At 30.1% G+C, this 26432-nt stretch overlaps 1 protein-coding gene, 1 non-coding gene and 1 pseudogene across 2 annotated transcripts; 1 reads left to right on the top strand and 2 right to left on the bottom strand.

The window, feature by feature from the left end:
- Positions 1-5506: 5506 nt before the first annotated feature.
- LOC106661706 lies at positions 5507-12608 on the bottom strand. The gene is made up of 4 exons (XM_014385252.2): positions 12586-12608; positions 12418-12496; positions 8483-8578; positions 5507-5681 (listed from the first exon to the last, which is right to left on the bottom strand). The coding sequence occupies exons 1-4, from the start codon at positions 12591-12593 to the stop codon at positions 5571-5573; spliced, it is 294 nt and encodes a 97-aa protein (XP_014240738.1). The 5' UTR covers positions 12594-12608; the 3' UTR covers positions 5507-5570.
- On the bottom strand, positions 8273-8389 carry Trnal-caa. Its single transcript has 2 exons — positions 8352-8389; positions 8273-8317 (listed from the first exon to the last, which is right to left on the bottom strand). It is a non-coding gene; the product is annotated as a tRNA-Leu (tRNA).
- Positions 12609-19881: 7273 nt separating the features above from the next.
- On the top strand, positions 19882-20521 carry LOC112126418 (annotated as a pseudogene).
- Positions 20522-26432: the final 5911 nt, after the last annotated feature.

Raw genomic sequence — 26432 nt, 5'->3', positions numbered from 1 at the left:
GTTAAGGGCACTTTATAGGTACCAAAGTCGAATGTGTTGTAAATCATGAATATTGATCAGATATACTGTTACTAAAGAAGTTGCGCTTAAACAGATAGTATCAACGTAGAATTTGTTGATCATCAAGATAAATTTAATTAACAGAATAGAATTCAACAGAACAACAAAAGCACACAATGTTGGTTGCCGAACATGAAATAAACTTCTCCTAAAGACTTGGCGCTTCAACTTCACGGTCCAAAATATAATTTGTAACTGATCATGATCATATACAGTTTTAGACTAGTTCCTTTAGTTGCCTAAACATTAAAGTAGTAACCACAAATTTGTTGCTAATAATAATGCAGAGGGTGATACAAACGATTTGGTGTTTAAAGGTAAAGGAATAACATATAATTTGTCCCTAATCATGATCAGGTACAGTTTTACAAAGAATTTGTGGTTAAACATTTCATTTTAAGATTTTTATATTGATTATGATCAGGCTTTTACTAAAGTTTTTTTGTTAAAGCACCCTACGTAGGATTTGTGGCTAATCATGATCAACTACAGTGTTATTAGAGTTCCTGCCTAAACATATTTGTGTGGTGGTTAGTGACCGTTAATCGATAATTATTGAGAAATCGTGAGATGCGGTCTGGTGTGATGTAGGTTTCCGAAAAATATTTTCTTTATCGTGCCAACGTTTCGATCTTTATTGAGATCATCTTCAGGGCCTGGGATTTACAAGCATTGTTTACATTTAACAAATACATGTAGGATGTGGAAAAAAGTGAATTTATACAATGCAAAATATATTTTTTAAATTCAATCAAAGTATTTCTTGCGTGTCGTGATGAGAGTGCCAGTGAAATATTGCTGTTTGTTTGCTCTCAACACGACACGCAAGAATGGCACGATTACACAGAAGACAAACACTTTGAGTGAGTAGAAATACTTTGTTTGTTTGTTTTTTGTTTTTTGTTTTTTGTTTTTTTTTTGGGGGGGGGGCGTCGGTGGTCGCAACGGTTTAGGCGTTGGCACGGCGCTCATCATTGTTAGGTAAAGGTCCCGGGTTCGAATCCAGCGGCTCTGCATTCGAACCCGATATACAAATGGGCTTTTTATCAAAAACAACGTCACCCTGAGGGTTGATATGACCTCTGCTGTTGCGAACCCTTGTAAAAATAAAAATAAAAATATAAACATATTATTCGATAATTTAGTTCAAAGCTAAAACACAATGTTTAAATTTAATATACAATTAACTTTATTTGATGCAAATTATATTTAACATGAGACAATTACTAAAAGGTGGATTTTCTTGCATATATAATGATGCAGGAGTGTTTTGAACTTTGAAGTCTCTGTTTCAACATTTTGAAATTCTACATTGGTTTAAGCATGTCTGTAACGAATTTTACTGAACTTTTTTTTTCATATGCAGGAAGATTCGGCTTAAACTTTAAAATTGTTTATTCTGTTTTTCATTGTCCTGTTGGTCCAGTTTCATCTCCTTTTACAATTAAGTGATTATTAATCTGATAATCCAGGCATTTCTTCATCCAATGAACAATTTTGCAAATCAAAAAAATTGTATTCGGTGGTGTCAGTCGACACGACTTCCTAAATCCTAAAACAGAAATTTTTTACAATGGTCTCAGCCATTCTTCATAATCCAATTCATGGCAGTAATTTAACTAATAATTGAAAAAAAAACATATATTTTGCATTGTATAAATCCACTTTTTTCTACATCCTACATGTATTTGTTAAATGTAAACAATGTTTGTAAATACCAGGCCCTGAAGATGATCTCAATAAAGATCGAAACGTTGGCACGATAAAGCAAATGTTTTTCTGAAACCTACATCACACCAGACCGCATCTCACGATTTCTGAATAATTTCCTAAACATATTGCAAAACCCTAAATATATATATCACCTATGCTAATCAATCAATATCAATGCTTACAATTAAGGAACAGGTAAGGATTGTTTGCTTTTCATGATGACCCTTGTAAATGAGACTCTTAGTAAAGACTTGGCTTTTAAAATTAAAGGGCATAGAATTTATTTTTTAGCATTTCAAATGTACCGTTAATAAGGACTTGGTATTTAAACGTAAATGAGCGGCATGTAAGGCTTACTGGTGGTCATGTGCTCATAATTAATCATGATCGGATATGCCGTTACCAGACTTCGTTCTTAAAGCACTGATTATTGAAGTACCAAGAAACTATGAAGTATATTAAGTCCGAAAGGCTGGGGAACATAAACCCACACTTCCTAGTCTCCTTTCATCAATATTATAATCATCATCACCAATTTGTTGCTAACTAAGATCAGATCTATCTTTATACTATGCTAACGACTAAAAGGTTCAAAGCAGACCGTGGTGCTTATACCAATATTTGTTTAGAGTAATGATCAAATTAAAATATTATTTTGGTAATTACCTTTTTAATGTCCAATGACCTGATTCTTAAAATTAAATGAACGCACACTGTTGTGACAGAGTTACCACTTGAAAATGTAAAGTACCTACGTTGAATTTGCCGTTGGTCACTACCAGATACGTTTTTTCTTCAGATTTGCTGCTTAAAGTTTACCTTTTGAATTTGTTGAAAGTGCGGTTACACTTTGGAGTTAGTGGTTAAATTTTTATTTATCTAGCACATTAAAACTTGGAAAATAGTTTGTTATTGATGAAATATGGTAAGAAGAGGCGATAGACGGTCCATCACATTCCGCGAGTGAAACTTGGAAAGGAAAATGCAATAAATGTAAAATATACAAAACGATACTGACTTCTCAGACAATATTTCATAATAGAAATATTGGCTTGTCTTGCACCCCGGCCTTCCACTTTGATATATAGAGAAACCACCCTTGTGTGCCGAATTGGGCAAAACGTGGGCCGAGCAGACAGGAAAGAAGTACGCGGAGACGTTGGTGGAAAAAAGAAAAAAAAAGTATAAGTTCAATAACTCTTCCGATAGGAACTTTTTAGTATTGTGTTGGGCTATAAGTTTCTCCTTGAATAATAAAATGTAGCAAACACCTCTCAGAGTTTCTGGGCCCCCTTATCTGAATTTAGGTTGTTCTTCCCGGCAACTTTGGACGTATTCTATTCAGATTACATAACTTCCAATATCTTATATAGAAATATTCAACAACAACGCAACAGACAGAAAGTAACGAGAACGCTCAAAACTACACAAATGAATCTTTGAAGAATTACAATTTCAGCAAAGTCTTATGCCATCGTTTTTCGATCATTTTGGAACTTCGACCTGTCAGACGCGTTTTAGCGTTTCGCATCATCATTAATTCTCGTCCTTTAAACTCCTGATCCTCCTGGGCCATGTCATACAAAATATGTTAGGAAACGGCCTGAATAAAAAGTCCTAAACCATATAGAACTTGGTTGTTTCCAAACATTTTCGGCCAGCCAGCTAGGTTAACCTTGCTTCGCCTTACTTATAACCCTGATCATCCTAGACCGTCACACAGACCGAACTAAAAATGATCAGAATCGACCTAGCTACTGGATCATCACCCCGCAGATCTCACGAAGAAATCTCACAATCTTTAAACGATCTAGCTTATTTTAATCCAAAACTTTAATTATTTAACATTTTGGCTTAAGTTGTCGCCACACGTTTAGTTACTCTCAACACGACACACAAGAATGACACATCTACACAGAAAACAAACGCTTTGAGCCCTGAAGATGATCTCAATAAAGATCGAAACGTTGGCTCGATAAAGAAAATGTTTTTCTAAAACTTACGTCACACCAGACTGCATCTCACGATCTCCAAATAATCATCAAGTAACGGTCAGTAAACACCATACAAACTCATAATTTAAACCATTTGAGATTTTTATCTAAAACCTGAACTTACTATGGTTTTGGATTTAGTTCATACTTGTTGGTCGCTAGAAATGTTTCACCTGTCAACTGTCCTCTTCGGGATCTAGCATGGAAGATGCTTTCAAACATAAAGCATGGTTTTTCCATTTTACACACACGAATATAATCTACAATTTTCCTTTATGACTCTCAAATGAATAAGGTCAGTTTTCAACCAATCAAAACTGGTTTTTGTTGTTGTTGTGGTTTGTAGTCAATTAATTAATCTTTTTATGTAAGGTATTGGTTGAATTGAAAAGTTATTGTCACGAGTGAGATTCGAACACAGCCGAAGATCGTGGGTTCGAATCCCACTCGTGACACTAACCTTTTTCATTTCAACCAAAACCTTACATAAAAAGATTAATTAATAGAAAGAAAATATTTATATTGTATGAAGTACGAGCGCTTAAAAGAGGCTTTTATGTAAGGTTTTGGTTGAAAAGAAAAAGTGGATCGGTCACGATAGCTCAAGTGGTAGAGCAGCGGCATATTTAGCCGAAGGTCTTGGGTTCGAATCCCGCTCGTGACACTAACTTTTTCATTTCATCCAATACCTTACATAAAAAGATTAATTGATTGAAAGAAGGTATTTGATCAATCGGACCACGAAATACAATGGATATGTAGTCAACGTTTTTGTGATGTTCATAAATTGTGTTGTTTTAATGATTATAATACCATAAGAACCTAGAGTTTTTTTAAATAGGTACCACCGAGCTTGAATAATGCGTGTATTTGTTGTAAAATCCATTTATGTCGAAACGAGAATAAAATCCGGGCCGTACCCTGGGGTCCCATCAGGCCGCATGAAACCTTAGGGTGAAAAGTCTTTACAAATAAATCCTCCGAGTCAATCCTAATGAACTCTCTAAACGCCGGAGCACGTCTCGGAAAAGCTGCGTATTGAAAACCGCATCATTACAGTTAGATCCCAGTTGGGAAGAGAGTCGGCTAAGTAGGAATTAATGTCGCACTCATGGGCCGGCCCGGAGGACACAGGCCCAGGACGTTAAAAGAGGACAAGAGACATGGAAATGACACGAAAATTAGATTTTCATGGACGGAACAGGGCATAAATTTGTGATTGTTAAACGATTGTGGTCCAGAGGAGAGGACATTAGTGGACTTGGACCCGATCTTGTGGCCGCCCTTTCGAACTAACTCAAACTACAGTTTGATTCCCCTCGATATCCCTGATGTATACATATTCAATGATCTATCTTTAATAAATATGAGAAAGCGAACGTAAGAGCATGCAGATAACGACTTGTCACAACATTGTTTAATAATCCCTTTCTCCCACGTCGATATTTGCCTGACTTTCTTTTATCCTACACCAAGTGGCATAGCAATTCTGCATCTTCCTAGTTCCTACACTTCACCACAAATCTCATTTTTCTAACCAATTAGCCAGGATAGTAAATGACATAACGCAAGCATTTAACTTACAAAAGCATACTAGCCTGGTTCTGATAGATGTCTGTAAGGCCGTTGATACTGTTTGGCATAATGCTATAGACAGTAGGATGATGGAATATGGCTTCCCTCCATACATAATAAAAATAGATATACACATATAGATGGCACATCAAGGGACAACGGACTCAAGATAAAATTTGTATTTATTAATCTACAATATATTTAATTCTACATGTAAGCGATGGAAGGTTAACCGTTGTGCTGTGGGATGAACACATCTTGCGTGTTGTCCTCGTCTTGTGCCAGTTTCTGTGTGTATGCCGTTCTCAGTTCGCAATTCGCTATCGCTCTCAGTTCACTCTGAAAATGATCAATTAATATTAATTAACAGGTATAAATAAAAATAACAGAAAATCCTTCCTGTAGAAAATTTTTAAATAAATATTTAACTGGTTATACATTTTGAGTTCACAAAGACAAAACATGTAGTCTATATGTTTTATTTTGTTTTATTTTTACATATTTATTTATTATTATTTTTTTGTCTTTTTGTTAACTCTAAATCTTTAAATAATATCATGATTTTTTTATGTTTGTAAAAGGCAAAAAGAAGCCCTTTCCCCTCTTTTTAAGTGAGATTATAAATTGAAATTATGAAACCCAAGACAAAATTTAATTTCTTCCTTAGAACAGAAATGAGTAACCAAAATAATGAAGTCTTTTGTAGTATCTGTAGAAAATGTCTTAAAATTTATAAAGGCAAAATACAGTCTACGGTTTTTTTTTTAAATTGTGTTCACCCAAAATTTTCAAATAATAGGTTTTGAACATATTTGGAGATCTCTTCCCAAGAAATGTTTAAATTTACGATAAACCGTTGACAAAATTTAATTTCCACCACAAAAAAAGTATGTGACTAAAATAACGGAAAACGCTTCATGTAGGAAATGTTTCTAAAAAATTTATAAAGACAAAATACAGTCTTAAAACATTTTTTTTTCCAAGCACCCTAAATTTTTAAATAATACTGAAAAACAAAAATAGGAGATACTTTCTTGAATATTTGTGATGATATTGTAAAACAAGTTGGTAATGATTCACAGAAACTACCTTCTACAAAGGAAAAAAGACGTCTTTCTCTTTTTCTTAAGGGAGATGAGAAATTAGAATTATTATATTTAAATTTATGATATGAATTTATTATATTGAATTTCTTTCATTAAAAAAAAGTGGGTAACTAAAATAACAAAAAATTCTTCCTGTAGAATCATTTTTAAAAAAAGACCAAATACTGTCTGTTTGTGTTTTTTAAATTGTTAAAGCCCTAAATTTTAGAATAAGGTGTATTTTTAGATATTTGTCATAATATTGTAAAACTTGTTGGTAATAACCTGAAGAAAATATTTCCTTTCTGCAAAAAAAATTATAATAAAATAACGAAAAATGTTTTCTGTAGAAAATATTTTTGTAAAAATTGATAAAAACAAAATAGTTTGCAAAAAAATAATACAAACTAAATAAATAATAAAATAAAAAAGTCTTTCTTGAAGAAAAATGTTTTTAAAAACTGATAAAAACAAAATACAATTTGTACAAGGTTTTTTATACATCCTAAATTTTAAAATATTGCTTCTATACTCAGAATAAGATATGTTTTTAGACATATATCATAATATTGTAAAAATTGATGGTAATAACTAAAAGAAAATACTTCTTTTATGCAAAAGAAAAAATATGTCTTTCTCTTTTTCTTATGTAAGATCATAAATTTGAATTATTAAATTTAAATTTACGATAAACCCTAGAAAAAATTAATTTCTTTCATAAAAAAAAGTGGGTAATTAAAATAACGAAAAATTCTTCCTATAGAATCATTTTAAAAAGTTGTAAAAGACCAAATACTGTTTGTTTGTTTTTTAAATTGTTAAAGCCCTAAATTTTAGAATAAGGTGTACTTTTAGATATTTGTCATAATATTGTAAAAATCAATGGTAATAACCCGAAGAATATACTACCTTTTTGCACAAAAAAAAATTAGTACAAACTGAATAAATAATAAAATAACAAAAAAATCTTTCTTGAAGAAAAATGTTTTTAAAAACTGATAAAAACAAAATACAATTTGTTTGAGGTTTTTTTATACATCCTATATTTTAAAATATTGCTTCTATACTCAGAATAAGATATATTTTTAGACATATATCATAATATTGTAAAAATTGATGGTGATAACTCAAAGAAAATACTTCTTTTATGCAAAAGAAAAAATATGTCTTTCTCTTTTTCTTATGTAAGATCATAAATTTGAATTATTAAATTGAAATTTACGATAAACCCTAGAAAAAAATTAATTTATTTCATAAAAAAAGTGGATAATTAAAATAACAAAAAATTCTTCCTGTAGAATCATTTTAAAAGACCAAATATGGTCTATATGTGTTTTTTAAATCGTTAATAATCCTAAATTTTAGAATAAGGTGAACTTTTAGATATTTGTCATAATATTGTAAAACTTGTTGGTAATAATCTGAAGAAAATGTTTCCTTTCTGCAAAAAAATTATAATAAAATAACGAAAAATGTTTCCTGTAGAAAATATTTTTGTAAAAATTGATACAAGCAAAATACAGTTTGCACGAGGTTTTTTTTAACACCCTAAATTTTAAAATATTTAAAATTATTAAACAAATTATTAAAAAACCTTCTATATTTAGAATAAGAAATATGTTTAGATATATATCATAATACTGTAAAATTCGTTGTTAATAATTCAAAGAAAATATATTTTTCCTTTATCCAAAGAAAAAGTCTTTACTTTCTGTAAAAGTGAGATTGTAAATTTGAACCTTTTTTCGCGACTCTTACTGGGAAAAATATTGATTTAATAAAAATTTAGACAAAATTTTTTAAAAATTTGGTCAAAAATTCGACGACGGGTAAAAAAAATTAATGTGTCAGAAGTGGGATTCGAACCCACGCCCTCAGAGAGGACCAGAACGCTCAAGCCTGCGTTTTACAGGCAAGGGGTTACCTTGAGTCTGGCGCCTTAGACCGCTCGGCCATCCTGACAACTGGCGTTTACAGCTTAATAGCCGTACATACCCGCGTAACGTTTTTTTAAGTGTCAAAAATTTCAAAATAAAAATTTTCAATTTGACTGACCAATAACATTTGACCGATTGCTGCCGCCGATTTGAAAGGGACGGCGCATTCTGGCACTCCGCGCTTTCCCGCACTCCAATCTCTGGAAAATGTCACCTGGAAAACAACACATATAATTAAAATTTGATTTGTTTAAAACAAATTTTAACTAAAATAAAAAGTTTGAAAATTTTTAAAGAAATATTAAACTGTTTATCAATTTTCTATAAACAATGATCACAAATATGGCATATATTTTTTGTTGTTGTTTTTTTGTTCTTTTCACACACTAAATCTTGAAAACTTTTAAATATTTTGCATGTGCGGTTCTTTAGTTATGACAATTATAAAAAATAGAGTGTTTACGAAATATGGATTTTTCTTTTGTAAGTCATAATTAGCAATATTTTGAATGAATGAAAAAAAAACTTTATTTATAAAACTAGAATGCATTTTGCATAATGCAACATAACACACAAAAAATACAGTTATTATTATTAGTATTGATATAAAATTGGAGATGGTGGCTGGGAGGAAATTCACTTCAATTGAAGATATTACATTAAAAATTAATATGTAAAAAAAACTATTATTGCTTCTCAGTTTAAAATTAAAAATTACACTACAGCTCTCTGAGATACTCCAGTAGCAAAATGTCTGAGCAATTAAGCGATTTTTTTTTTTGCTTTGCCGGCCAGGCATCCGTCACGCCACAATTAGAAAAATTAAGTTTTGCAATCAATGACTACCTGCAAACTCTCGCTGTTCCCAAAAAAAGAGACCCTGAAACTAAAGAATGGGACACTCAGATTAAAAAAAATAAAAGGGTTTCCTGTTGAGTTGAGCAATGAGCAACGCCTAACAAAATCATCTCTCAGAGGGGTTAAGGTATATAAAGTTTGAAGACATAAAATAAATTATTAATAAATAACTTTAGATTATTATTGGTTCAGTCAAAAAATGTATTTGAATGATCCTTGTAGAGCAGAAATTTATTGGATTTAAGAGCTATTCGGTACTTTTTTTAATTGTATGAGGATTCGCAACAGCACAGGGGTGCCAGTGTTTTGGGGGAAAAAAAGCCCATTCGAATGGAGTGCTGCTGGATTCGAACCCAGCACCTTTACCTTACAGTCATGAGCACTGTGTCAATGCCTAAACCATTGCGACAACTGTTGCCCCCAAGTACACCTTTCAAAATGCCTAGAACGAATGGACAAGTTAAAAGCCAAATAGTTTATGAAAGATTTTTAACAATATTTTAAAGTCTATATCAAATTGCATAAATTCATTCTTCCACCATCCCTAACCATCCTTCCATTGGTGTAGTATTATTTGTTTTAACAAAATATGGTTTCATTGTATTTAAACTTTCAGGTCTGCTCTGCAACCCAAAAAGTTGTAATGTACATTTCATCGAAGATGTTATAAATTATACCATAAAATAAAAAAACAGCTCTACATTGATTTATTTTTATAAACTGATAATAGAATAACTTTCAATGGATGTTTTACTACCTAACAAAATTCTGGGTTATAACAATTTCAGTAAAAACAATATATATTTTTTAATTGTGGTATTCATGGTTATTTGTAAAAATTAGTAATGTTTGTAAATAGTTTGACTCCTCTGCCTAGCAAAACAAAAATGATAAAAAATTTCAATTAAATGCAATAAAACTACAGACATTTAATTGATCTGTCTTATTTACTTCTAAAAAGACTAATTAGTTAGTGATATTTTATTGCCTAACAAGATTATCCTGTTGTAACAACTATTGATAAAATCATAAGTTAAGGCCAAACATTGCCATGATCCGCCCTCTGGCACTGCATTAAAAACATGATTATATGGAAGTGGCAGCGTCAGTGGGCCAAATTGGCCGAGAAAATGTCAAATGTCAATAAGTGGCACTCAGAAGATCTGACTAGTAGAAGAAGGGTCATCTGCACCTAATTAAAGACAGGTCATGTGAGGATGACAGATGGAAACTTACTTTTGAGCCAAAACCCCCGTATTTATCCGGAATGTATAGAAAGGTCAATGTGTTCAACTTAATTGAAGGGTGCCATTATTCCATATAAAAAGCATTTAGAAATGCCACCCAATATGAAAATTGTTCTTGAGTACGACAGCAAGTACCTGAGTCCTCTGTTTTAACCTTGAACAGCAGCAGGGTTGTTTTACTGCATATAGTGCTGTTATATTGCTGTGTACCCTAGGGCGTGTTGAGAGTAAGCGTATTTATTAGTGAGTATGTGTAGAGTGAGAGGGCCAATGGCATCCAATGACTTAACTGAGTGAATTTGTATGTAAAAAAGAAAGAATATAAAAGAGTGTGTGAGAGAATAAATGCGTTTGGTTTTAGGAACTGATTGCGTTGTGGGCTGAAATGACCTAGCTGTTGGTAGCCCCTGGACCCCAACCTCAACAGCTGGATGAATAAGACCGACGTCTGATCCCAGACAGCCAGCACACAGGTGAGTGATTCTTGACGCATGCTTTTGATTTATTGTAAGCCACAAAAGCTGGATACGAATAGATATGGTTGACTGAGAGAATAAAGGCTCACCTCTGTACAAGCGTGTATGCATGTACATTTGAGCTTACATAAATCAGTAATAAGTATAAATTCATAATAAAATGTGTTATGTTTTTATTGACGTTTGGTGATTGCAAAACCATACAGCTTCGAGACCTTGATCAAAACAAAAAAATAAAAAAGTCTACAAAAAACTTTTTTTAAAGAATGTGACTTGGACTTAGACCTCAATAAGTTCCTTAGCTGATTTATAATTAAATATCTTACTATACAAAAAATAACCTGCTAGACAAATTTTTAAGCAGTCTAGTTTGAATTTGAGATATTTGAGATGTACTGTTTACAAAAAGATTGCCAGTTCTACTGTATTTGTATTTATTAATCTACAATATATTTAATTCTACATGTAAGCGATGGAAGGTTAACCGTTGTGCTGTGGAATGAAACATCTTGTGTGTTGTCCTCGTCTCAAAAAAATATAAAAAATGTACAAATTTAATAAGACTTCTGTTTTTTCTATCAACTATTATAGCAATTTTAATTAAATTTAGTTACAGTTTCATCATCTTCAATTATCCTGGTTTGATCGTTTTCATTAATTACGTTTAAACAATAAAATTAATTTTAAATTGAGGTAAACCAAGCTGCACTAATTTAATTGGTTTATAAATTTACTATAAAACAGGAAATTTACACTTTGATTTATCGATCTTTGACTAACTAATAAGATTACTGAGTCATAATTATTTTAATAAAAATGATGATAAAATCCCAGTAAAGCATGTTATAGTTTTCATGGATGCTTGAACAAATTGAATAAGCTCTCTTTATCTATTACTAAGAAATTAACTTTTAAAAAACTACATCATTAAAACAGTTTGTATATATACAGCTAAACATATTAATTATCGATGTAGAAGTAATCAATGAGTTTCACAGCACACAAGATCATGCTGTGTCATTAATAACAAAAATATTTATTCACAGAAAGAAAAAAAATAGTCTGTATGGGAGTTTACTCTAAATTTTTATATATTACAAAGTCTTTTCAAATAACTTGGTTTTTTTTAAATCATTAGCAATGATTTAAAAAAAATTTTATTGAAAATAAATTTTAAGGTTTAAAAGCTTGCGTCTTTTTAGTGATCTCTCTGTGGGTATTTTTTAATTTACAATAAGCCCTAGATAAAATTTCTTTCATTGTGTTTTTCAAGCTGATCTGATCATCTTGGTCATAAATCTTTGTTCATCGCCTCATAGATTTCGATAAAATTAATCTAAACAATAAATATTTGTTGAATAAATCTACTTAGAGTACTAGATCTTTATTATTTTACCAGTTATGTAAAAAAAATAATATTATAAATAAAATGTTTGTTAATAGTCTAATAAAAAAAGCAAAAATTAATATACTTGTGCTTGTCCTAGGTGGCTGTTCAGTACTAGAAATGTTGCAATGGTTGCAATGGCTAAACTCATGATTGCTTGTTTACTGTAAAAAAGCAAAAAAAAATTATTAAAAGAAAATAAATCAATTTGATTTTAAAAAAAGATATGCGGAACATAGGTGTGTCCTCCTACCTGTCCATTCTAGCTCTGCCTGTTGGCACGGTGGTCTCGCATGTTTATATACCATGTGTATGTGGACATAAGGGGAGATCACCTTGTGAAAAAATAAAACACTTCCTCCCTTTGGACTGGCCTGTCAATCCCCAGGGGGCAAAACCCTTCGACCCACTCTGTCCACTGTGTCACCAAACTGATATCTTTTGATTGACTCTCTTTGGTTCAAATCAAAATCTGTTTCAACTGGGACAATTTATTTATTCTATTGCCCCTCTTGGAGGTTTGTAACTCCTCAACGGCGTAGTAGTATGCTTCAAAGCTTTCAGCAGAATCAATATCTTGGTAAAAAAAACTTTTTTTTTTAAATTAAGAATCAAACAATTACTGAGAATTTCATTTCATGTTATATTTATATTTCTAATTAATTTGTAATATAGTCTCATAATAATTTAAATATCATTCATCATTTTATGACTGATAAACATTAACAGAGTAAATTAAAATTGAAAAATTACTCACATAGGAATACTGAACGGCCTTAAATATTGTGAAAAATATTTACAAATGTATGTACCAATGTAATACCATAATATAATTTGCGTACACACTTCATTTAAAAAATATATACTTAAAAAATAGTACCAGAGATGAAATTGACTTTCTGATGTAAATTAAGTCCAACCTCTCTAAAAATTCTTTCTAAAAGTTTACTTTTATTTCAGGTATGCTCTTTAAAACTTTAAGATTAAATAATGTACAATATTTAAATTTTAAAATTAAATTTATAATCAAAATTTAAAATCAAAAGCATTTTTGAAAGGTATGACTCTAATAGTGCAGTTGATTTTTCTCACAGATATAATATTTTCATCTAGGTTTTCATTCTTTTTAATTAATACACTTTCAAAAATAATAACCAAGTCATTTTGTGGTACAAATTAAACTAATTCGGATAATCTAGAATTTAACTTGGCTCCATATATAAAGGGCGCAAGAATGCCACCCAATGTGAGAATTGTGCTTGCATTTATTGCTGCGTGAATGTAAGTGTGAGAGGCATAATATTGAGAGAATCACCTTCAATTAGGTTAGGTGTAGAATAGGTGTAAAGAGTGATGTAGGGATATCAAGCACTACTCCACCCTGATTGCATGGTGTGTAAATTACAAAAGTTAGATTGGACAGATTGTGCGTACAGGGATGTGTGTGCAGATATGTGCTTATATAAATCAGTAATCAAAATGTAACTTTGTCAATAAACACTTTTATATTGAGCTTTGCTTACAAATTATTAAGGTTTTTAGTTGAGATTAAAAAAGTCAGTGTCACGAGCAGTATTCGACCTTCGGCTAGATACGCTCTCTACCACTTGAGCTATTGTGACTTCGATCCACTAGGACACCAACTTCCCATCTCAACCCCATCTTTGAATTTGAGATGGGAAGTTGGTGTCTGAGTGGATTGAAGTCATGATAGCTCAAGTGGTAGAGTAGTGGCGTATCTAGCCGAAGGTCATGGGTTCGAATCCCGCTCGTGACACTGACTTTTTTATCTCAACTAAAAACCTTAATTAATTGAAAGATATTAATTGGTCATGCGGACCCCGAAAACTAGAGAACTTNTGGGTTCGAATCCCGCTCGTGACACTGACTTTTTTATCTCAACTAAAAACCTTAATTAATTGAAAGATATTAATTGGTCAAGCGGACCACGAAAACTAGTGAATTGCCTATAAAGTTCAAATCATAAATAAAAATGGTATCCAAAATCAAATATATTCCTTAATGTCATGCTGGAGGGTTCAACATTCAACTACTCATTGGGTGTCGCTGCCGAGGGGTCAGAACCCCTTTACAAATTTTTTTTCCATGTAATTCTCAAATAAAAATTTCTTGGGCTATTCAAGGGTTTAAATACAGATCTACTAGTGTCTGGCAAATATGAGTTGAACTTTTTAATGAATTTTTTTTTTTTAATTTACAAAATTTCTCCTTTTTTTGTGTTATTATTATATTTTTAACAGGTTTTGTTTATTTGGAACAATAATAGATGAAAAGTATTTGAAATAATCAAAAAATCCTTGGTGGTCTTTTTATATTTTTTTATGTTTCTCTTCTTTTCTTTTTCTTTTATTCTTCTCTTTTCTCTTCAAAACTAAACTCATAAATTTATAATGGTTGAAAACATAATGACCAATATTGTAAGTAGATATTGATATCTTTAAATACTTAGAAATACTTTCAAAATCCTCATGAAAGTAATATATTCCTCAAATGCTTGATGAAAGAACATAGTGTTTTCTTTCTTCCAAATTTGCCTTATCCCTCATCTTTTTTATATGTAATATTATAATATTCAGGCTGATATTAATCATATCAATTAATCTGCACACCCCATCAATATAGTCTTCCAAATCGCTTACAAAGACAGAGAATAATAGGGGACCTAGCAGGCAACCTTGTTTTACCCCATAGAGGTTTCAAAACTTTGCTGACACCAAACTGTCATTGTTCCATATATAAACTTCTTAATACCTGTACCATTCTACTAGACATACCCATTTCTGATATTTTTTAAAACAGTGAATAACTATCAAAATCAAGAATAAAACGTGCAAGAAAAATTTTATATTTTTAAAAACAATAATATAATAGTTTCCTTATTATTTTATTTTTATGGAAAATATATTTTTGCAGGCTCTAAGCCTGCAAGAAAAATATAGATAATAGGAAAAATGTCAAGGTAATAATAACAATGGTTGAACATTATATTTTTACTATTCCATATAAGTAGTTAGTAGTGATAATTCACCATATTAATTATTTTAATTAATTATAATTATAATCTAATGTCTTGGATCAGATGAAAATTAAATAATTACATTTTTAAATTATTTTAATTTGCTTTTTTAGGGGTAGATGAAGAAGTGTTCCTGAAAATCGATTTTCTACAAAAAAATAAAAGAATAATACGAAAATGTATACATTATTGTTCCAAAAATGTTAAAAATTTATTTATTGACAATGAAATTACTTCTATATTATTTTAAACAAACAAACAATAATTGCCGTTTTGATTTTAAAAAATCCTTTAACAGATTAGCTTTTTCAAAAACAATGCAAATAGCCGGCTTTGAAAGCTTCGGGCAACTGCACAGTAAATAATGGCTCCTGTAAGCGTTTTGCTGACCGAAATTTACCTACACCCACTTCTCGAAATAAAAAGCAAACAAATTGAACCTCAAAATTTATTTTATTTTTGCTCATTTATTCAATGATTTATTTAAATAATTGAAATTGAACAAATTGAAGTACTAGAACAGAACAAAAGAAAGTTTTTGCTGCCTTTATACATCCTGTTTTTTTTTGTTTTTTTTAAGTTAAGAAAAAAGTTCTAAAAATTTCAGTAAAAAATAAACTTTTTTCAAATGAATATTTCAACAAAATATTTCATTTACATTTCTACTGTTTCCAGGGCATTAAATTTTATATAAAAAATGAATTTAAATGTATCTCATCAAATCTTAGGTCAATTACCAATATTTATCATTTAAACATTGTTTTATTCTTTCCAAAATTCATTTGTTTGTTCTAAGCCAATATTTGTGAAGAAGAATCTTGGCGCATCATCTTTTCATTTCTTGTCTAATTACTTTTTACCTTACCTCCATCTAACAAAAATAGCTTCCTGTCAATGTAATACCACTGCCATAAATTCTTGTGTGAAATGGTCAGAAAATTACTAAATTTGGCTTGTTAGTCATATTTTAGCATTTCAACTATCTGCTTACCAACCACTGAATCGGATTCAAGAATAAGGGATCAAGATTATCAGGGACGATCATGTAGCATACACTATAATTTCTTAGTTCCTAATATAATGTGTTAAATATATAGCCTATAGCCTCTAACGTTTAAAAGAAAAAAACTGTTAAGCATTGCATTTTTAAAATTAGACTTTGGTTTTACTCTAGTGAAGATAATTAGTAAGGCGATTCTTCGATTTGTTTGGATTCTTAGCTTGGCATTGGAATTTTCTTTGAATAATGAGCAAGTGATGTAATGTTGTCAGACTTCCGGCACATAGTTGTAGCTGTTGACACTATTGAAGCAACAATATAATAATAATAATTCAAACAGGAACGTGTTGAGGTCTGCACGGTGAACCTGCAGCTTGATCCTCTCCGATCATCTTATTTATGCTGGTTTTGTCTCACAGTCCTATAATCAGTATTAACACCATCTCTAATATTCTGATTGAACAAGTATAAAAATGAGAAAATTGTTTAATAAAAGAAAGAATTTACTTTAATACTGTTTAATAATGTTTATAATACAGTTCATAAAAAGAGAAAGGAAGAATTAATCTATAAAAAGAAAGAAACAATCATATTGTAAATAAAATTAAAGAAAAATGGTATTTATTGTAGATTCATCACTTTAAGATGATAAGTGGTTGGTATGTTGATAGTGAAATACCAAAACGTGTGACAGACAAAACCAGCATGATCAAATATGAAATTTGGTCATTATTCATCATTTTAGTCAGCTAAAAGCTTTTTTTAGTTGGCGAGATTTTCTCTGAGTTGGTCTGACAGAAGCGTTTCTGCATTTTGCCATCTTCAGTGAAATCTCACAATGATCTGATATGATCATGGTACAGATAAATATTCAAATTATCATATATATCTGTTCAAATAGAAACAAGAGAAAAAATTATTTAAAAAAAAAAGAGTTTTATATCTTTTGTGTGAAAATATTTTAAAATTTCTGCTTAAATAAAAAATATAATAATAATGTTTAAGCATGTGCTTCACCAAGTACATTTTGATGTAAATGTTACTTTTTTACTACCCTTGAGGTAAGTACCTATAGATATATTTTTTAATATTTGTATTTCTCTTTATATTTGCTTATATTTGTTTTCTTGTATTTACTTAGTGACTATTTATTTTTACATTGTGTTTACCTTGTTTTTGCCTTGTGTTATTAGGCTTCCAAGCCTGTGTTTGTAATGAATAAAATAAAAATTAATTAAATGTATGGTGTTAAATTGAGCCTGTTTTTATCTTCATTTTTTCCTGAGGAAACAGTTTGATGAATATCTTCAATCCATTTATGGCCAGTGATACAATAAATGAAAAAGTATTTTTTCATTTAATTGGTTTTTTAGGACAAGAATAGGCCATGGTTGTTGTTTTTTTACACCATTAAGTGCAAAAAATGAAACATTTGAGGTTGAGCAAGAATGAATCATAGTTGATAATGTAATAAAATATTTTAGACATTTATTTGTCTTATTTTTTTTTTTTTTTTGTAATTTTACTTTATTGCTTTCATTTAAAATGGACATTACAATTTTAAAGGTGGCCACAACAATTTAAGCATTGATGGCGCTCATCACTATAAGGAAAAAATCCCTGAATTCGAACCTGGCATATTTACAATTTTTTTTATTTACGGATTTTTTCAAACACTGGCACCCCAGGGCTTGATATGACCTCTGCTGTTGCAAACGCCTGTTAAAAAATAAATTAAAAATATTAAAAAACTACTTTTTCTCAAGTAGTATTTAGAAAAACATTTTGAGTAAAATATATTTTATTTCTTACACATATACATTTTATGTTGTGACATTCATTACACCTACTTCCTTACCCAGTTTTGACCATACTCTGCATCTGTCAGATCTGATCTTTTCAAGTGTAGTCAATGTTCCACCATGTCCTAAAGTTGTTCATTGTAGTGATACTTAGGCCAATTTGTTTTCTGAGCTCGGTTCTTGATATTGTATTTTTTCCGGCCAATATAACAGTGGGCATGACCACTTTTTGCCACAGGTTTATATTTCGTAATTAGCTATGCCAATATTGTGCATATCCACGTTTCCCATGTTTTTATTATAGTCATTCAAACTATTCATTTGATCGATTTGTACCATTTTCACTCATTTCAGCTAAACAAAAATTCTTTTTAAATAGGGTCAATAAATTCATGGTTTGTATCAACTGCGTCCATACTGTTATCATCCCAGCTTTTTAGACTGTATGCAACAGTTTCAGTAGTTCTTTTTTAATTCACTAATTTCGTGGTCCGCTTGACCAATTAAATCATTAAAATTAATTAAGGTTTTTAGTTGAGATGAAAAAAAGTCAATGGCACGAGCGGGATTCGAACCCACGATCTTCGGCTAGATACGCCGCTGCACTACCACTTGAGCTATCGTGACCTCGATCCACTCGGACATCTCAACTAAAAACCTTAATTAATTTTAATGATTTAATTGATCAAGCGGACCACGAAATTAGTGAATTAAAAAAGATTAATATGAAGTACACTTCACTAAGCTCTCCGTGGCCATTTCAATTGTCATCGAGAATACAAACCGATTACACGACATTTGAAAAATAGCAAAAAGGAGGGAAAACTCATAAGGTGGGGTTGAGATAGGAAGTTGATGTCCGAGTGGATCGAAGTCACGATAGCTCAAGTGGTAGAGCAGCGGCGTATCTAGCCGAAGATCGTGGGTTCGAATCCCGTTCGTGCCATTGACTTTTTTTCATCTCAACTAAAAACTTAATTAATTGTAAGTTCCAGTAGTGTTAAAATTGTAAATCTTAAGAGAAGCGGTCGTGAAAAATTGTCAAAAAAAAATGTGATGTCCAGGTTCTATAAATAAAAGTCTACAGTCCTGCTAAGTTTATATATGTTTTACCATCTTTTTTCCAATTATTATTTTAATTGTTCAGAATCCTCAGCATCCAATACCTGAGTACTGAGAATTAGACATCATAGTTATGTAGATGGTTTATTGAACTAATTACAATCAATTTTTTTGCTATGCATTTCAGGGTTCAGTTGCCAGCCCCTCATCATTCAAGACCTCTTTGGAGTTCAAATCTTACTCAGATATTGTACCAATTTTTATTTTTATCACTTTTAATTGTATTACATATTCAATTTATTGTACATAAAGTAGTCAAAATGAACGAGTACAACAATTACAAATTAGTACAGGGAATCAAAATGAAAGTTTGTGGCATGGGATCTAAGTCGAGGTATAGCTCAAGTGTTAGACCATCAAAATATTTATCCAACAATTTGTCACATTTGTGTTTCAGTGACACATCTACACAGAAAACACAGACTTTAAGTGAGTACAACTTTGTTTAAACTAAAATTTCTATATTGTGTACAGCATTGTACAAATTCATTTTCATATCTTACATGTATTTGTACAATTTAAACTGTTTATAAATCACAGTCCCTGAAGATGATCATAAAGATCGAAACGTTGGCACGATAAAGAAAATGTTTTTCTAAACCTACATCACACCAGATAGCATTTCACGACATCTAAATAATCACTACATAACTATACTCAATAAACCAACTGAGATATTAGAGATCGAACATAGAGAATGCAGAACAGTCTTTGACAGTTCTTTTTACATGGAGTGGGTATAGAGTTCAATCCTTTTTAAAAAGATGGTTCCTACTCACAGTAAGGGACGTGGCAAAGGAGGAAAAACGAAAGAAAAAGCAAAGATCAGATCGTCCCATGTAGGACTTCAATTTCTGGTCATAAGAATCAATCGTCTTCTGAGGAAAGGCAATTACTCCGAGAGGGTCGGAGCTGCCGCACCCGTCTACTTAGCTCCTATCATGGAATATCTGGCCGCTGAAGTTCTCAAATTGGCTGGCAACCACACGTGACAACAAGAAGACCAGGATCATTCCTTGTCAACTTCAGTTGGCCATCAGGAATGTCAAAGAGTTGAACAAACTTCTCTCTGGAGTCACTATCGTCCAGGGTGGTGTCCTTCCCAACATCCAGGCCGTTCTTCTCTTGAGTAGTAGTAAGCACTCTTCTGTGAGTAGGAACCATCTTTTTAAAAAGGATTGAACTCCATACCCATCATTCATAATTTCTACTAGTCTTCGACAAGGTTATAAAGCACAACAGTAATTTCAAATATGAATTGTGATAATAAAAAGTAAAAATGATGTAACAGATAAATTGAATTTCAGCTTGCTACTAGAGTGGCTGATGCATCTCATCAAATTTGTAGTGCGTTTGGTAATAAAATAATAATTGAGCCCACTACTTAAAAGTTATTTAAAAAGTTTAAGAGTACATAAAGCATCGCCTTCCTTTTTGTGTCAATGGGACAAGGTTATTCGGCAATAGCCAAAATGGTAAGACCACCTGATCTAACTTTCTGGTTACCTGGTATACACAAAGCATATTAAAAAAAAGTAAATTATCACAAAAATCACTTATATAAAAAAAAATCTGAAAATACTGGTGTTATGGAGGTATATAAATTAATTTAAAATCCAAGAAACAACATCAAACCCTTCGTTTTATAATGACGGAACACAAAAATAAAACAAAATTTATTTAAAACAATGCCTACCAAAATCATAAAATTGGTGTTCCAATTTCACAGTGAGCTTTAAATGAGTTCTTTTCTAGAACTTTCTTGAAAATAGTACTGAAACACTTTACCTTATTATCGAGTCCTTTCATTGTAGCTGGCCTAACAATGATTATCCTATTCTTCTTCCTGTTTTCTGTTCATCTTTTCTTTTCTTTTTTTTTGTCCTTTTCTAGTACAACTGGTAACTGAATTTTAAATTTAAAGCCCCGAGTACAAATCTAAATTAAAAGTTTTTGCATTGTAAACAGTAACTTTTTATTTTCTGATTATTTTAGATTTGCTGTAGCCTGTTCCCATAGCTAATTATAGGCACAGGGGCCAAATAATTACTGAAGGAGCACATAATCTTTATATCCTCTTTGTACATTCAACACCAAATCTGAACAGGTAAATTGCACAAGAATAAATTAAAAAGGTAAAATACAAGGGTAAAAGAAAGTGAGAAAGAATTATTTATGCAAATTAAATTTTAATATATTATGTATTTATTGCATTTTTTAAATATTGGTTTTTACAAGATGGAATGGGGTTTTTCAATATTTACAATAAGGAGGGGAGAGATTTCAATTATACTCACAATTGTTAAACACTACACAACATTAATACATCCAAGGCAGTAAGGCGCTTGGTTGTTTTTTATTTATTTATTTTTTTTTTTAGTTTTTTTAAACACTTTTACATTTTTGAAAGTATATCTGCCACCGTCTAGTGAGTGCCACCAAAAAAAGGAATCAAAATTATAGTTACCACAGTCTAAAAAGCCCCTTTTTTTTCTTTATCGACAATAAATAAGCTAAAAAAAATTCCCCTCCCAATATATCAACAGTATTTTGAGAAAATTAAATTAATAAATAAGTTTGTGCAAAATTTATAGAAAATATGGTGTTTTACGCTTATATCTAATTTACACATATTCCCTAGAGAATTTTATTTCGAAAATTGATAACTATGTATTTTAGAAATCTACATTTCTATCCGACGAGCAATGTTTTTAACACCACTCTTTTAAACTTTCTCTCTCACTCTCATTTTACTCGATTCTGAATCTTAAATTATAAGTTAAGAGTAATAAAAATATACGTGGTAATTAAGACAATTTTTTTTAAATTATTTATTTTTAATGTCTATGTCATGGAATATTGCTAGACAATGGACTGAGTAATTGTGGTAAAAATTGCACAATGTAATTAAATAATCAAATAATTCTTAATTTAAAAATTAAAAACAATATGATTTTATATATATTCACATGTGTGTAATACTTAATATTGAAGTCTTAAATTTCAATTGTACATTGACCACCAACCACATTAGGTTAACGGACAATAATTGTAATAATCAAAATAATAAATTAGCGAGCATTTTGGATTAAAACGTTCATGTTTTAATTCAAAAGACTATTACAATTACTATTAAAAAAATATTGTTAGGCACTGCATTAACAAAATATATAATAAAGAATGCCCAGATATAATTTTTACCCTTATTAAACTGTTAAATACAATATGAGACTATATGATTTAAAAGTGATTTTTTTTACAATTTTTAATGACAAGGTTTTTACATACATACATATATATACAATATACAATTTTTTTTGTTAATAAATGACAATTTCCTGTATCTTGCTCACACTGTCCAAAACCTATTCCTGATTTACAAAAAACAAAAAAAAAAGACTCAAAGAAAACTATCAAATTTGTATATTTGTTTATGATGTATGTAAGACATCACGAAAGAAATTTTGCTCCAATTAAAATACAATATTCATTTTCATGACAAGTACATTCTGAAAATAAAATAAATACAAACTATATTGACTAAGAAAGTCAATAAATAAATTATTAAAAAGATACAATTAGCTTTTTCTTTCAACCCACTTCCTTTCTTCACTTAAAACAGGAATAAAAAATATCGAAGTAAAACTATATTACTTTTTTTTTGCCATTTTATTATGTAAAACAATAATAATAATAAGACACTTGAAAGATATAACTAAAGTTAGTACATACTAAATTAGTAAAGTCCATAAAGATCATTAAAATCATAGATACAACTATATAACATTGACATACATCAAATTACAATAGATTACAATTATATAAACACAGTTTTAATTTTTTTGTTTTTTTAAATATTTTTATTGTTGTTATATTATATTAAATTGACTGCGAGAATAATTTGTATATATATTTTATCTTAATTTGGTTCAAACACTTGATAACAAAGCAACATTATAAACTACACATTTAGTACGTACAACACAGTTACTCATTGAATCGGAACCATTTAGCAATTCTGAAATAATTGTTTAAAACAATTCCTAATATATTATATATATAATTTTTTTATAAATAATTTTTTTCATTTTTTTTAGTTTTTTTTTTAACTTTTTGGACGACATGGTGCTTAGCCACATTATCCTGGCTATCACAATTTTGTGATGTCTTACTCACGCTTCCCCACCTTGCTATAATGCTATACTATTAAATAAATATAATATACAATTGGGTTTTTTATTTTGTTGTTTTTATATATATAAACTTGACTATACCGTACTCTATTTTCAGTCACTGAAAAAAAAAATCTTTTTGAATTTAATACAAACAAATTAGTAATTTTTTTATAATTATGTATTACAAAAGGGTATTTTTTTAATAAATCGTATATTTATATATATTACTATGTATACTATTTATATAATTAGAGAATCAGTTTTCTTTTTCTTATTCACATGTTACTAATCTTAAATATAAATAATAAAATTAAAATAATAAAAAAATAAACAGCCAATCACATCATCATTAAGGGAACATGAAAGAGTATTAGACATTTAAAAAAATTTACTTTTTATTTCAATCATTTTTAAATCTCAATTGCACTATTGTTGTTCTATTAAGAGATAATCAAATATAAATATATTAAAACTTTGAGTTGTTAAAAAAAATAATAATAATAATTGCGCAGACTTAAAATGAGGGATGTAAAATATAAATTTTCAGACAATTATTTCTTTTAGAGAGACCACAAATACCTACCAAACTGAAAGAGTTAATTTTTTCTTTTTTACCCTTAAACAATGTAATCAATAATGTTAAACATTTCCGATGATCCTTTAGACAAACAACAGTTGAATTTTTGAAAATGTTTTATCAACTCCTATTCGGTGGCTATTTGCGGTTCGGTAGGACTGTGCGATACTAAAAACATTGTTTCATATAACATAACAGATATTTGCAGGGAGGAAATTTAATTTGACAATCCCCCCCTTTGTTTCATATTTGTTTTCATAAAGAAGTTTGCAACTCAATCTTTGTGAAACAGCAATCAATTGGTTTACAATGTTGTGGTTTTTTTAATTATTATTATTATTATTATAAAGGTTTGATGAAAGAAATTGTTCAATACGATTTTTCAACGCATGCACATGAAATAATTAAATTTAGAGTCCCTCCATTAGTGGACTTGTTGATCGATAAGTTTTTTTTTTTTTTTTTGTTATTTTGTAACTTAAGCAAACTTGTTAGTTAGACAAATTATTACACCAGTAGAAAGACTAGAGAATATCAGGATACTTATTTTAACAACAGTTTAATTAAAAGGGTGTGATGTACAGAAAAGGTGAAAAAATAAAAACTTTGTGATTATTTGTTTATACATAGGCTCTCTAGAAAGTTTAAGCCATAGGAAACATACTTAGATATTACATCTATTCGCCTAAATGCTAGAAGACCTATTAAGTTTTAACCCCAATGTCCCGGCTTAATAATTAAGTTACATGTACTTAAATTTTAATAATTTTTACAATGATTATGCAATAATCCACAGCGATTTTCGTGCTTGCAGTTCAAATGGAAAATTAGCCAATAACTTAATTCTGACAAAAAATGTACACTGCTGTTATCTCACGTCAGACCAATATGCAACCCTTCTCTTGGACTTTTATTTTTAACTAAATTTTTATGATTTAGACGATTATAAATAACCAATTTTTTTTATATTTATTTTTTTTTCACTCTATATGTGAAAACATTCAGGTGTCGTCATTGGACAATTAATAAAAAGTATTGCACAGCCCGTTTTGTACAACTAAGCATTGCGTTTTTTGATTCTTTAAATAAATAATCACTGTAGCAAATTTGAAATTATATGTATTTATTATTTGGAGATCGTGATATATATATTATGCCGAACTTTCTGTTAAAAAAAAAATAAAATAAAATAAAAAAGGCACCAAATATTTCTTACAACAGTTTTTTTTTTATTGAAATTTTTTTCAATGATAATTAAAGAAATCAGTATTATTTTCTATTACATAGTTGTTCCTTGATTGTGCCATATCGTAAGGACCCAATAACTTGTTAATTTTAAATGGTTGTATCATTAAAAATATTATTTATATTATACTATACATTCCCACTTTAATCATTGGTCGTTTCCATGTGTAAATAATTCACACAGGAGAAAAGTGATTAGCCATTACAAGTTTTAAAAAAAATCAAAAATATAATGTAATATTTATGACAGGTAACTAAAAAAACCAAACTTATGGGCAAATCAGTATGTTTCTTTGTAAATACTGGCATGAAGCATATTTAATGGCTTGCCAAAATTGTAATTAGTTTTGATAATCGCTATCTGATACTGTATATTTGTTTTATTTGACACGGTTAAGATAAATATTATTGTGCATTATTATACAATTAAATAAAATGAGAAGACACCATGTCAATAAGTGAAATATTAAAACTTCATTAAAATTCCCCTACGTACAGTACAGTGAGCAATTACTATTTTTAAAAAATAACAACTTTGTCAAGTAATTAAATGTGACTCTTTGTATTTTACATTTACATAGTATTTAAGGAGATTTATAAAACAAGAGAAATAAATATAAATATATATACAACATCTTGGGAGGCTGAAATGATATATAAACAAACGAAAAGACATGTTGGCTACTGGTAAATAAAGAGGACTGGTTTTTGCCCGACATTGGAATGAGATCAAGCCGCAGGGGCATTGTTAATGTATCCTTAAAGCAACGGGCAATTGACTAAGAACCATCAGTATTTTTATTCCAACAATCTACTGATTTTGTGACCACGCAGCTAACAAGTACATTTTTACAAATACTTGTCAATAAAATGTGTGATTCTTTCCTTTTTTTGTGGATACGCAGTCTAAAGATATAAAAAAATAATACTGCATCACTTACTGATTCTCTAACGATATACCATTCCAACCTCTAGTGACCCTATCATAATATGAATATCTGAAAACAACTGACATACGTGTGTATGGGACCGATAGTAATAAATTATATTGGGAAATTGATTGTTTTCATTTTTTTCTAAACATCCATTAGGTATTTTTGTGAAAATAAAAAATATATGCTGTTGGGACCTTTAGAAATGAA

Source organism: Cimex lectularius, unplaced genomic scaffold (genome assembly GCF_000648675.2).
Source record: "Cimex lectularius strain Harlan isolate CLEC.00 unplaced genomic scaffold, Clec_2.1 scaffold29, whole genome shotgun sequence".
NCBI classification, from domain to species: domain Eukaryota; kingdom Metazoa; phylum Arthropoda; class Insecta; order Hemiptera; family Cimicidae; genus Cimex; species Cimex lectularius.
The sequence above is the reverse complement of the archived record's forward strand: the minus strand, read 5'-3'. Positions and strand labels throughout refer to the sequence as shown.

Coding starts and splice junctions, on each gene's coding strand:
- LOC106661706 (XM_014385252.2), bottom strand. Junction 8,579..12,417: donor GCCACCTAGGACAAGCACAA/GTATATTAATTT, acceptor GTTGTTTTCCAG/GTGACATTTTCCAGAGATTG. Junction 5,682..8,482: donor CAATCGGTCAAATGTTATTG/GTCAGTCAAATT, acceptor GATCATTTTCAG/AGTGAACTGAGAGCGATAGC.